This window comes from Cyprinodon variegatus, unplaced genomic scaffold (genome assembly GCF_000732505.1).
Source record: "Cyprinodon variegatus isolate N-32 unplaced genomic scaffold, C_variegatus-1.0 Scaffold46, whole genome shotgun sequence".
Taxonomy (NCBI): Eukaryota; Metazoa; Chordata; class Actinopteri; order Cyprinodontiformes; family Cyprinodontidae; genus Cyprinodon; species Cyprinodon variegatus.
Window position 1 is genome coordinate 396133 of NW_015150499.1, and position 14859 is coordinate 410991.

At 36.7% G+C, this 14859-nt stretch overlaps 1 protein-coding gene across 7 annotated transcripts in view; it reads right to left on the minus strand.

Annotated features, from left to right (window-relative positions):
* dock9 (dedicator of cytokinesis 9) overlaps positions 1 to 14859 on the minus strand; it is a 97400-nt gene that overhangs the window by 50441 nt on the left and 32100 nt on the right. For 6 of the 7 annotated variants that reach the window (XM_015370476.1, XM_015370470.1, XM_015370475.1 and 3 more), the window contains exons 2-3: positions 8296 to 8412; positions 2904 to 2993 (exon numbers count right to left, since the gene is read on the minus strand). In XM_015370476.1, the coding sequence (XP_015225962.1) occupies positions 2904 to 2993; positions 8296 to 8412 (207 nt within the window). Of the gene's footprint in view, positions 1 to 2903; positions 2994 to 8295; positions 8413 to 12709; positions 12900 to 14859 lie in introns of those variants that run through there. The other variant, XM_015370471.1, reaches the window with a different exon arrangement.

The following is a 14859-nucleotide window of genomic DNA, read 5'->3' on the forward strand; positions in this document are numbered from 1 at the left end:
GGAAGCAGTGAATAAATGAACATGCAGATTTCGGACATAGCCAAATCTTGCTTATTCATAGAATTTTTACCAACTCTGGACCCAGGTAGCTGCAACTTAGAGATAATAAATAAAAGCAACACCTCCTTAAGCAAGTGTTTCGAACACCTAAAGAAAATAGCCTGGTTAAAAACATGCTGAATAGAAGGATCTATACAGACAATGTGGATTTTAACCGAAGGACCTCCATTGTCTGAGACAACTGTTTTTTAAAAATTTATTTATGAAGCATTTATCCATGTCATAAAAAAAAAACATTCACTAGCTGCCGTGAAACTGAACATGGACAAGTGAACATGCATTATTGATAAAGGAAAGATCACAGACTTTAAACGACAATCCTCTCTGCTGCTGCTTCGTCATCACAAGATGCGACAAATGCTACTTCATTACTGGCTAAATAAAATTGTAAATGAGCTACTTAATTGGTGTACCTTTATAATTGTAGTACCCATGCTTGAATACCTTTAAAAAGAAGGTATATCTACTAGGGATGCACGATATTGGGATTTTGGCCGATATCCGATATGCCGATATTTTAAAACTCATGTAGCCGATAACCGATATCGATACTGATGTTAAAGCTGGACAAAAATAAGTAGTCATTGAAAATAGCAGTTTTGTTATCCATTTCTGACACTTAAAATAATATACTCAAATATATTTTCATATGCTGATATCAAATAGATTTTTAAAAACGCGGTATTGATCTATTTTACTTTCAAAATCTCGTGAAATTTCATCGTTCTGTTACAAACTCTCGTGATATTTTGCAAATTCTTGTGAGATTTTGCTAGTAAAATAGATTGATACCGCGTCAATATATCAACATATAAAAATATGGCAAAATTTCGTGAATTTTCAGGGGATTTCATAGCATAACAATGACATATAGCAATATTTCATTAGTAAAAGAGATTGATACGGTGTTTTTAAATGGCAATATATCAGCATATGAAGATATTGTGATAATTTAATGTATCAATATTTTTTCCCTCGTCTTTAGAAGTTTTTAAGTCTGAAAAAAAGAAGTTTTTGAGGAAGAAGAAGAAGCAGTATTTCATTTTTTTTTTTAGACTTTAGAAACTCGAAAGCTGATCAAATATCGGGTTAAATATCGGTGGGGTGGCCGATGTCCGATATTCAGTTTTAAGGCCGATACAGGCCGATACCGATAGGGGGCCGATTATATCGTGCATCCCTAATATCTACTACAGGTTAAGACTTTAGTTATGTTTTTATCTAACAGGATTTAGTAGCCCTGAAGTAATTTGCAAGGGATCTTTTTTTGTGTTATCTGACCTAAGATCCAATGCTCTAAAATTTGAAAGTAGAGTTGCTAAAATGATTCTAACTTAATGGAACCTTAACATGAACTTTTCCCTTGAAATTGCTTCAAAAAAAAATCTAAAGAACCTCAACCCAACATTCTTCAGAAAAGAAGTGCGTGGCGACTCCACCTCGATCTGACCGTGCCTCGGCAGGGAGTGGATCCCTATTTACTTGGAAAGTGGACATCTGTTCATTGTTAGAGCCAGTGATAGGAGCAGCTCAACAGTATCTGTTTAGCAGAAATACACAAGGTTTACAAGAAGGGCCCCTGCTGGGAGAGGAAACCTAACCTGAACAGGAGGCGGAGAAGAACCAGAGAAGCTCTTAATCACTGCAGCTGTCTGAGTGATATCACACAACACTCGCGCTGCGTCATGGTATCTTTATGACTTCAGAATCACTGATATGTGACCTGGAGGATGGACTGTCAGCAGGCAGCTGCTGTATGGCTCTGTAACAAGGTAGACCAATGCAACTGACAGCATTGAGCCCAGGTCAAATATTAGCATATTAAACTTCACATGTGGCATCCATGTTTTGTATAAAGTATTTGGTAAAGTCCTCCATAAAAATGTAAATATTTGTAGCAAAAAAGATTTTGATTTGTTAATCAAGAGATCCAATTAAATTTAGCCCTTCATGTTATTAAAAGAGAATCTAGATACGAGAAAAAACACTTTTCTTTTTTTTAAAAATATGGCAGCTTACCATCATTGGTCGATCAATAAAATCGATTCAATTATTATAAACTAAAAATAGAAGCATTAACTGATAGGAAAATAATAATAGCCTACAGTTACCAAACTGATGCTGGTGTTTGTCAAACAGAGTGCTTAAATGTCCGTGGTTTTATTTAATTTATATGTTGATGAACTGAGAACCAGTAATACTGGATGATTAAAAGGTCCTCAATGTATGGAGATGACCTGGTAATTTTATATCTTAACAGTTTACAGCAGCTGCTTACTGTAATATATGAATCAAACCTGGTTAAGAATACGATATAAAACACAACGCTATTAACAGTTAATATTTTAATATGTAGAAACTTAAAGGATAAATAGAAGCTTTAAACTACCCAACAACACTCTTAAGGTCTGTAAGGGTTAAAATACTCCATTTTTTATTTTAATCAAACTGTTCAGTTGTGGTGGAAGATGTTTACTGTAGGTTAAGCGTGCAGCACACTGCTATGCCTCTCTAAGGCAATCCTATAGAAGATCTTGCATGTGGTAGTTAAAAGTTAAAATATGTAGATGTCACGAATACATAGTTGTCACTGTCATAAAAGTTGTGACAATTCTGCATTATATCCAGATTGTGAGGAGTGATTCAGATGTGTGTTACTGCAGTTGTTTAAATCCCTGTGAAGAAAGTTAATGTTCAACTTAATGGATCGTTGCACAGCAGAGCAAACAGTCTTATTCTAGCACTTCCAATCCTACTGGGAGTTTATTTCTATTTATTCTGTTTGCAGATAAAACTGGTTGACATCTCGTTTCATTGCCTTATATTGTCTGAAATCAGTTTACCTCTTGGACGAAAAGACTCTGAGCCTCCCTCTCTGCATCTTCAGGCACAGTGGGGTACAGGGTTCTTACTTGGCGCCTCAAAGTTGAGATCTGAGAGAAAACAAGAATAATAGAGTCATAATGGGAGAATTACAGCGGACAACCAAATTTAGCAAATACTGCAACACTGAAAGTGAAACTAAATGATCTGGATTCAAATATTGTCGTGGTTTTGGTATAAGTTCAACATCTGAGTAATAAAACAAATAAGAAGCAACAGAGACATGGTTGATGTCACTTATTAACTTTTTGTCCATGGCCACAGACACCTTATCTGATTGAAGTACAGTTTTCAGCATGAGTTGAGACTTTGAAAGAAGAGGCCCAACAGATGTTTTGACAAAATGGCCATATGATTTTACATTTAACAAAACATTAAATCGAAACATTTTATATTAAAAATCCCTAAACAGTGAATGCAACTTCCACTGCAAAAAGGAAACCTGAAATAAATGGAAATTACATCCTACTTGAAATGATGGATTGATATTCAATATAGCAAAAAAAAAGTGAGAGAAAAATATTACAATGCCTTCTTTGACTCCTACATACCAGTAAGTAAAAACCTCTAATTATCTGCATTTAAAGGTGTTGGACGGGTCATTTAGAAATATGTCGCAAGCTCTTATTAGTAAACCTTATGATCCCACTTCCTGCCTAATAGGAGGGTTTCCTGTGCAGAAGATTATAATCTTTACAATGTAGGAAGCAGAAATAAACAAGCATATAGGTAAGAGGTTAACAGGAAGCATTAAATGGGTTGCAAGTCTCAGTTTTCTGCGTCTGAGTGAGCACGGTTAATAGATGTGCCTCACCGATACAATAACACTTATTGTAAACATAAAAGCCTAATTGTCCTCTGCTGAAAATAAGATTTTGTACCCATGGTAAAAGTAGAAATGTTGCAACTCCAGATCAAGCCAACAGGTGGCAGTATGTTTTTCGATGTGCAACAATATTCGTAAACACATTAATCCAAAACAGGGGAGAAAGTAAGCATTCTACGGTGAAATACTTTATTCGATTTAAATCAGTTTGCACCACAAGTGAGTTATTTACAATCTGCAATTGTCATTGTTTATTTATCTGTCCATGGTGGGTTCCAAACTAGTCAGCGCATGCATGCGTATTGATTTCAAGCAATTTCAGCCATACTGCACATGAGCCCTGGTTTGCCCAAAGAAAAAGATTTAATTTTTTCTGTTTGCATAACAACCTAGACTAGACGTTATAAAACCACTCTTGAAATTGGTTTTAGAAGAGTAGAAACAAACCTTAACTTGAACTAACACATACTTTTGAAATACTTATGTAAATAAAAAATAAATTAGGCTCTTTTTTTTTTTGCCTTATTACAGAAGCCGAGAGCAAAAAAAAACCTTCTCAATATTAATGTTTTAAACAGAGTAGAGTAATAAGTACTAATTTTAATATTGAAAAAAATATTCAATTTAAATTTCCCCAACAAAAAGACATTCCGCACAAGATAACTGTGCTTTACATATCATGAAAAATAATTAACAAAGGTAACAGAAAAACAGAAAAGGGATTAAAATGAAGAAGAAAATTACTTACAATAAATAAATTCCACATTGTGGAGTGTTATACAGAATCAGAATCAGAAATACTTTAATAATCCCAGAGGGAAATTACTTTTGTTACACGCTCTAGTTACAGTTTTACATGATATATATATACATCCAACTATACAATATAATAAAGATAATAAATAAGAATAAAAAGAGATAAAATTTATATACACATATAGCTCTTCTGTATATATATCTGTACGTATATCTATGTGTAAAAACTAAATCCAAATAAAGTGAAAAGTCCAATTAAAGTGAATAAATCCAAGTAAAGTGATACGTGGCGTGCAAAAATAGTGCATAAATGTTCTAGTTCTATACAGGCCTAGAACTCATCATTTAGACCAAAGCTGTGAAAATTAAAAACCTTCCAGTTATAACATTTAAGGGGAATCGATCATGTGAATGCACTGTCAGTCTGCTGTAGATGAACAGCTTGCAAATGTAAAGGTTTTTTTAAGTTTTCCACTTGGTTGTTTTGTCTGTATGTTATTGCTAAATGTTGATGTAATTTTAATCTGAAAGATTGTGCAATCCACAGATGTAAAACAAATACTGTAATTCATTGCTGCAAAATTATCTAAACAGAGAAAAGTAGTGCAGTTTGTTGACATGAAGCCACTGGGGGAGCTAGGATGTGCAACAATATTCCACAAGAACAGCTTTTGTTACTGCCCAGCTGGCTCTTAGGGTGATACTAAAGAAGTTTTACCTTAATGATCTTTGCAAAGTGCCAACAGTCAGATGGCTCCTTAATTTGTTTTTCATTTCCAAAAATTCAAAAGCCTCCATTCAAAAGCTTAGACTTCCCTCTTTCAGGATCTGTAAAATAACTCAAAGCAGCCCCGAACAGACCTATCACAAATGTAAAAAAAAACAACAGTGCACAACAGAAGACCAACATAGACACGAGGATTGTACAAGCATTGTTGCATAAAAACAGCACTTGATGCTTGATCATATACAGTGGGGAACACAGTACTGAGCTAAAAAGGCTTTCTAAGGACTAAATCAGAAGAATAGCTCCATCAGGCAATTTCTCTAAATTCATCAATGCTTTAATCAGGAAGCCAGAAGTTTCTCTACATGATTTCAGCAGTTTAATATCCTTCTTAAAACACAAAGTGATTACAGTCCTGCCAGAACAAGAGCCTAGGCCAGTAGAAACAGATGTTAACTTCAATCCCTGCATGTTTTTCTTTCCTCAGTCAGAATCACCTGTCAGACTGACGACACAGCGCTTGTCACACCGGCATGTTATCTCCCCAACAGAAGGCTGAGCAGACAAGCTCAAAGCTTTATTGCTCCTTTACACTCAACCATACTCTTATAACGCCACTATTGCAGTAACAAAAAATTGGTATCTAACCAATTCTTAAAGTGAGCTTAAATGAACAATTTATAGAAGGATAATTTATGGATGGTTTCATTAAAAACTAAATTTGCATCAGATTTGTAATGTTTAGCCTTTGACAATGAACTAGGCAGACAATGTAGCAAAGAAATAAACAAAGTATTCTGTATTTTATAAAAAAAATGTTTAAATTATTGCAGTTGTAACATAGAATTCACACTGTTCATGACTTAGAGTGAAGAGCAGCATGAAGTTGAACAGAAATCTGCATTTTGGACACTTCTAAACCAGATAAACAAATAATGTCCAGTAAAGAACCCGATATTCTTTTCTTGATTTGTTGGGAAGGTATAGCCTACAGTAAATAATGATCACTTCAAACTCTTACAGCTTCTTAACCTGAGGTATGTTTTGCAAAATGTTAGTCTTCCTGAAGAGTAACACAAAGACATTCTCTATAAAATCATGTGCGCAGCAGGAATCCAGAATGACCCGAGGACATACTGTACATCTCATTGTTGTTCTTAGGGAAGAACATCCATTTCCTGAGGTACAACAACTGGGCCAGAATTTCCATTTTGGATTTTCCATCTCATCTGCAGCAGCGTGGAACCTGTGAGAGTTGGAGTCGGGCATGGTGCGGCTCGAGATAACGTTTGCTCTCACACAACATAATGGACAGCATGAGCCAATTAAACAGATGGCCCCTGGCCCCGTAACACACTACAGCGCAGAGATATAAACAAAAGGGAAACTCCACCCAGTACTCACAACACCGTGCTCTCTGGGCTAATGAAAACAGTTCAAATGCACCACAAACGAATCAAGTTGTTAGGTCAACAATAGTTTTATAGTTCATAATATATTCTACTGGAAAAATATCATAAAGGAATACATCCTTTCTAGACACCTTTCCATATTACATTATTATACTTAGCAAGATCCTGATTGATAACAGTGCAGCAGAGCCGCAATGTACCGGTAAACAAAAACCTTCTAATCTATACACATACAGTAAATTGTTACAGTTTAAACATACATTTTCATCAATAATACCTCAGAGCCAGATGTATTAGTCAATTTAGCCATGGAATGATATGGTGCTTTATTGAAACGCTATGATATTTCTCATCAAAATTAGCTGTGTGTCATGAAACCTAATATTGCTGCTGTCAACATGTGATTTCATTTGTTGAAGTCAGGTCGAGCTGTTATTATGAGCCATGGACATGACTGTAATTGCTTTAAGGTTAACACCCTGGATCTATGGAGCTGATGTGTTAAGAGAGTTGGCTAAACTGCTCATTCCAAAAGCACCAAAGGAGCACTGACAGGTTTGAAAATCAGGCATCCTGGATACTAAGTAGGAAAACCCTCATTGCTAACAAACAAATAATAATAATAATAATTAGAGCTTTTTTAATCTTGCAATGGAGAAACAAACTTTCTGCATTTAACCCATCCCCTTGAGGAGCGATGGGCCGCCGCTGTTTGCGCCCAGGGAACAGTGTGGGGGTTAAAGGTCTTGCTCAGGGACCAAGCCAAGACTTGACTGCAGGTAATCATCTATAGTTAAAAATTTTAATTACATACACTGAACAAATATAAGCTTGATTAAAACCACATTCAACCGATGTAAGATGTTTATCATACATATGAAAACACAAAAAGGACCATGCTTATTTAATCCTTTGGGATTAAATAAGCATAAAACCACAAAGTATATATAATCTGTTTTCCGAAATATTTAGATCCTGAGATGAAATGCTGCTTCTGATTTAAATTGTTCAACAGACAACTTCAAAGTACCTGCAACAAACTGGACCCCTATAGCCTCCACTTGAGCAGCAGAATGTACATGGATACCCAATTGATTCGCAAAATGTTTCTACGGCATTAGAAACACCGCAATTTCCTGGTGGATGTAAGCAAACTGGAACTAAAATGTAGTAAATATATTTTTGAATACAATGAGAATGTACATTTGGCCAAATACATGAGTTAATGGGTCTTCTTTGGAGGTCAAACTGGGGATGCCTTAGCTGCTATTTAATTCAGTTAAAATTTGAAATCTTAAAGCATATTTGTAACTATATCTGTTTTTTTTTATACGAGTTGAGATATTTTCTCAGCTACTGGATAAACTTTAATCAATTTTGTCTTAAAATATGCTACATTTTGACCTTTTAAACCTGGACCAAATTACAGTAGCAAAATGTATTCTTTAAATCATTATATGGCATTCATGATCTAATTTTTTTCACTTGTAAAAGTTTTAGGTCCTGTTAAAAACTTAAATCTAAAAATTCTTCTGGGGTACATTTTCTAACAATGTACCCCAGTTTTTTTTTTTTTTTTTATCTTTCTACCCAGAGTCAGTTCAGATGTAATCAAGCAGCATGAATCCCACCTCAAAGTCCTCCAGGGGGAACTGCAGCATGTCTCGGAGAACATCGCTGAGGATCTGTGTCTTTCTCTGCACCAGCACATTTTCATAATCCAGTGGCTCGATCACTTTGGGTTTAACCTGGAAAACACAATCAATGGAACACTTTGAAAACCTTCAGTAATGAGATGACAAAGATTAATGACCTACATTTGAGACCTCTAGCTGACATCAACAATGATTACACAAGTTATTAACCCACAATGTCCACATAACAGATTGAGGAGTATTTCATGTGTCACCTTGTGGTAACTGGATGCTGCTGAATATGACCATGTGTAAAACATAAAACTTTTCAACAGTAAAAATATCTCAATAGCTTCAGAGCAGTTTCACATGAAGAAAGCCTCCAACAAGCTTCCCAACATGTGGCACAGTAGTAACAGAAAAATAAAAGGAAATTTTATGTTATTCAGTAGCCTTTTATTTAGAAAATTTAAAGAAATCTCCTTATCCATCCACCCATTTTCCTTATCCCTGCTGGGGTTCCAAGGTGTGCTGGGTTCTATCTTCAGCTGTCTACCACACACACACACACACCTAAGGAGAATTTAGAGAATCCAGTTGACCCAACAGTCGTGTTTTTGGACTGTAGGAGGAACCCTGAGTACCCAGAGAGAACCAGTGCATGCACAGGGAGATCATGCAAATTCCATCCAGAAAGACCCCGGACCGGGATTCAAACCTACAACCTCCTTGCTGCAAGGCAGCAGCGCTACCCACTGGTCCACTATGCAGCCTCAAATCTCCTTATCAACCATCCGAATGAAATAAAAAAAAAAAGCATTTCATCCGAGCCTCTAAAATATCACTGAAGCAGAAATGTTTGCTGTTCATTGTGTGCAGGTTTAACTACTATTTCAGACATTTAATTCATCATACAAAAAAAACTTTTCTGAATTCCAGCTAATCATTTTTGAACAACAATAAAGTGTAATTATAACTCTATTAGCAATATTAATATACAGTATATACTCATTCTTTTCAGGAAGAAAAATAGAAATGTGTTCCCACCTTATATTGTCAAACTTCTCCCACTTCTAGTTAAAAATAATTTCATTATGAAGTGATGTCAATGTCTTATAAAGTTTATGTTATTAACATGTTATTAAAATCAGTCTTTATAAAACAGGTTTCATTTCTTAACAATAAAAAATGTCCAAGCTGAGTTATACTGTAAATACAAAGAAAAGAATGACAACATGATGCTTTTATTTTGAAGAGCCAGAAGTGTCTTTTAAATTTAGAAGTTCTGTTTATTTTGTCCTGAAACAACCCAAAGTCATTTATTACACTTCTGAGACGGATATTATTACTGTAGAGCTTGAGCTTATATTAACAGATTATTATTAAGCACTAAGAGCTCAAGGTCCATAAACAGTAATACATCATCCTTTAGGTGAACTTTAATAAGTGGCCTATTTTCTTAGTTGCATTCAATTCAATCCAAGTTTTGGCTAATTCATTCATCAGACAACATGAGATTAAGATTGTTCACAAGGCCTGAGGGTCTGAGTCAAGTCTAGAGTCTTTGTGGCCAAAGTGCAACTCGTCTTCCCTTCTCTTTCTTGTGGGATGGATGATTTATCTTCCAGACATGTCAGTCATGACTACAAATGTGCGGAAAAAAGCAACACCTACTGAGCAACTGGGAGAGGCTTGATGATCTCATAGAAACAATCACTAAAGCTCAGCTTCCACAACCACATTTGATGCAGTTATTTCCCACAAAACATATGAAGCTTCTCTGATTTTTGTGACAACAGTAGATCAGAAAATGTAGCCACACATAAATCTACAGATTTAAATAAAAAAAAATACTACATCAGATGCTTAAAAGCTCTAAAATTCCAGAGGTGATTAGATAGACGATGAGCTTTCAACACTGGCGGCTGATTGGTTGGGATGATAAAACCTAAGAGCTCAAGGAGGCAGCAAAGTGAAAAATGAACAATGACACTTCAGCACACTTCAGGGCAGAGTGACAGCACGGATCACTCATCGCCTCCACATCTGGAACTGATAACCTCTTGCATGACCTCAGAGGAAGAGTCATGGATATCGACAGCATTGAAAAAAAGTGACAGAGCTGACAGAACAGGCACGGTCTGCAATCAGGAGGAACCAGAACAGCCACAATACCTCCGGGTCTCCTATACAAAGCAACTGTCTTTTTACCGTCCCATCAGCATGGATCCCGCACAATCTATTCAGATAGTGCAACACCTGAAAAAGTTGGTAGGAATGCAGCCCTAAAATGCACTGAGTTTCGCATTGTTTCTCCTTTTAAGAAGGTTTTTTGCAGTTACGCAACAACATGGGGAGAAGGTGACCTGATGGATACTGAGATTTCTGCGTGTAAAACCGGTAACTCGTGTATCTAAAAGATAAGGTGTTGCCTGATCTGTGTCTCACCTATAAATCCCCCATAAGTCTACTGACACAATCAGACAAGGTGTTCTGGGTACAGCAGCTACACAATACCTTGCTTTCTAAACCAAGCAAATGTTTAGGAAAAAAGCCTGACTAATACCACAGAATCAGGGATTTTACTAACACCATATACAAGGTATTTTTATGGCAGGCCTATCTAAAAAGGAAAAGGATTGAAGTATCAACAAGTCTACACATTCCACACCCTGACACCAAGACAAACTATGAGAGCGATAAGCCACTGAACCTTAGTCTGCAGGACTTAAAACCCCAACACCAAGTGTCTCTAAAAGTGAAAGATTTGACCCCGTAATAGTTACAATAACCTCTTCCTATCAGTGATTCATACCTGAAGCTGCTCTGTTTTGCTTTTTGTTTTGCTCATTCTGGGTTGAACCACAAATTCTTTTTCTCAGTGGATCTAAGTGGTCAACTCAGCACTGAGTAAGACAATGGACATGCATTTGAAGGAGCTTTGTCATCTCTCAACCAAAAGACCTGACCATCATGAGTAGAATAGTTTCAACTTCCTGGCATTCATTTAAACAAACAGAGTATTTCGGGGGTAGATACCATATGGTTGCAGCAGAAAATACCCCCCAAAATGTTGCAGCTTTTGTGTTTCAACACATTGGAGTACAGAACAAAGTATTAAAGAAAAAGGTTTTCTAATGTTTTAACCAAAATCTTTGTGGTGTTTCACAGGGATTTGATGATAGCCGTAACACAAAGTAAGGCATTACCATGAAGTAAAAGGAAAGTAATATACTTCTGTGCACTTGTTTTTCATATGAAGTTAAAAGTAATTTTATTTTACCTATCCAATAATTAAAACATTTCTTTAAGCACTGTTAAATCCATCTCCCGAAAAGGAAACTACGGCACACCTGCAACCTGCAAATACATGGCTGTCCACCTGCCTATGCATGAAGGCAACAAACAAGGCATTATGCAAAGTAGCATCCAAGAGAGGCCCATGGTAACTCTGAAAGAGCTACAGAGGGAAATGTGCACTTTGCAAATCTTGCTTTTCTGGAAAAGTAGGGAGAGGGAAACTAATGTTGAAAGAAGCTAATGACAAGGTGAGGTTGCCACAAGCTATCTGGAGGGGGATATCAAACACTGGGCATCATCCTGAATACCCTATTTCTAGCAGGACAAAACCCCTAAAAGTGCAGCCTAAATCAGAATAGAAAAGTCTAGATCAGAGCACATTAATATGCTTTATTGACCTATTTAAATCCAGACTAAAAGCCAACTACAATTATACAAATTGACTGTAACAGACATTCTTTATATGACTGAACAGTTTGACCAGAAATATGGAAAAAAAATAAACATCAGGTGGTTTTCAAAATTTGCACTCTTAACTGGGTCAAGAAGATTAAAAAGGAGGGGGGGGGGGAATATATCAAAGTCTCCTCCATTTGCTCCCAACATCCAGCAGCTGTTTATCTGAAGCTCCTACTCCTCCCATCACTTACAGCCTGAAACAATGGTGCTGTGTAGTGCCTCTCCACTGGCCGATAGAATCAGCCAAGAACTGCTCAAATGACTCTGCGGAGCCCAAATCACTGCACACCTTCATCTCTGGGAGGGAAATTATCACTGTCATCATCTTTGACTTTTGAGCCAAATAAAATCTTTTACAGCCCAATGCAATCTATAAAAATAAACACAGAGCTTCCTTCTATGCGGGTAGTAAAGTGTTGGTGAAAGTTCAGCATATCAGTGAGCTGGTGCTAGCGTTGCAAATTTTAAATGTGACTTGGCAACATTGTGGGTAGTGAGAAAGATCGAAAGAATGAGATGCTCACATGACACCTGCCTTATAACTGTTGTTATATCTTAGTAGCATTGCATATAGAGAAGAGTTAAGCTGATAAATTAAAGCAAATACTCAGTATATATGTGATATATCTCGCTATATATATGCATAACTTACCACCACCTGTGGCACTGAATCTACTTCCACTTCAGCAGGATTCTTGTATTGCTGTGGGCTCTCAATGACCAGCTCCTTCTTTGGAGCTTTACCAGTTTTCCCTTGCATTGTCAACAGCTCTGATGAGAAATTCCTGTCTTAAATACGCAAAAAAGCGTCTCTGTGAACATATCATTAAAGAAAACAAATCCCTTTTTGTGTCAAGAAAAAAAGTTTGTAGTTCCTCACAGACTGGAGCTCCAGCTCAGCTGAGAGAAGTCTGACTGGAGGCAGTGGACTCACACCCAGCCTGAGGAGACGGCCCCTCCTACACTCATGTGTGCAGCCAGAGGGAGTTAAACACCCTCTCACCCACATAGATATACATACATCTGTCCATAAACAGTTCACCTGCATTTTTACCGAAAAACAAAAGAAAATCCCCAAGTATTACAGCCTGATCATTCAGAGAGTGCCATCAGGAGAAACAAACCAGAAGAAAATGGGACTTTTAGGTTTATTATATCCCCAATCATAGAAATAAACTAATGAAATTTACAGCCTTTTAATACTAAGAACCAAGGGCTGTGGCATTATTAATCCCTTAACATTTTACCCTTGCTCTGCTTCCACTCGGTCATAATAAAAGAAGATAATAGGTCTGAAAGTGGGTCCACCTTCAGGTCCCATTGCTTGTTGATGCAACTGCTCAAGGGGCATTCCAACACAAGTAGCCCCCGTCTAGCCAAGTGAGTAGTGGGCCTGACTTACAGATTCCTCCAGTGGGCCACTGCAGGGGAGGATGTTATCTTTTCACGCCCAAGTTGAGCTTAAAGCAACGGTGGGGGCAAGCTGCTCCACCTTCCCACTGTTATATGCTCCAAAAAGGCCCCAAAGATTCTTTGATGAATAAAAAGGGTATACACTCAAAAGTGCAAACACTTCTTTTTAATAGGTACTAATGCTCTCTCACCATGATCTATCATTTAGTGAATGGAGATAATTTAGATCATTCTAGCTTAAGGGGAAGTTTTTTCTGATTTCATGTCACAGTGAGAAAAAATATATATTTTATTATGTTTATTCAAATATTTGGTTTCATCTGTAAGTGATTTGTTCTTTAATGGCAACTTGCTCTGCCCTTTTGTCTGAGGAAAGGAACTGAAGGTAATAAATATAAGCGTAACTCAATAATCAAACTGATTTTCCAGTGCACTTCCTCTCATTCATACCAATTGTTGAGCTAATGAGAGACTAAGACGTCAGTTCGGACTTATGCAACTCATTGGCTTACTCAACAGGGTGTCTAATCCTTTAGGAGTTTTTTTTTGTGTGTTTTTCTGCAATGTGGAGTATTCCTTGGCTTTGGTTTCATTATAACTGGTTGGTTTTTGTGACAAAAACAGGGAGGAGATGCAGAAAAATTGTAATCCATGAAGCCACATCATGTGCAATAACTGAATGAGTCTGTAACACACGTTTACCATCGTATTACCACAGTATATTTATTACAGTAAAGATATTACCGCATAACTGCAAGGATGTTTAAACCGTAGATATAAAATCGGCTAATTTTGAACTTCTTCTGGTTTATTTTTGTGTTTAATTAATTCGAAAAATTGAATAACAAAATGCTTAAACTTGTGTATTAGCAAGATATTATCCACAGGGATCAAACTGTGGGATGGGAGTATAGCTGACCTTTTGGGTTACATAACAGGACCTTAGAGCCAGAGCAAAACAGGGTGTAACGTGGAATGTAAGTAAACACACCATCCCACTGTACGCTGCTCCAAGACACACCATCCTCTAGCCTGTTTACAACTTCATCTTCCACACTTTACTGACTCATGAATAAAAAGTAGCTTTTAACTTATGATCCTTTACATTTATACTTTATGTAAACGTGAATTTTTGTGGGACTACGCCAGGTGTTATTGCAAGTAACTTGTGTATTTTATGAAATAATCTTGAATATTTCTGTTTACTATGCATGGAGCCAATCACTGCGACCAAGATTTGGAAAGTGTGCAGATTTACAACAACAAAAAGTTTCCACCATACCTTTTCTACAGTTAAATGTTGTCAGAGATTGAACCTTAGGGGAAAAAAAAAGTTTTTCTCTGGTTCTGTGCTACTTATTGATGAAGAAAACTAACCAACACCAGAGT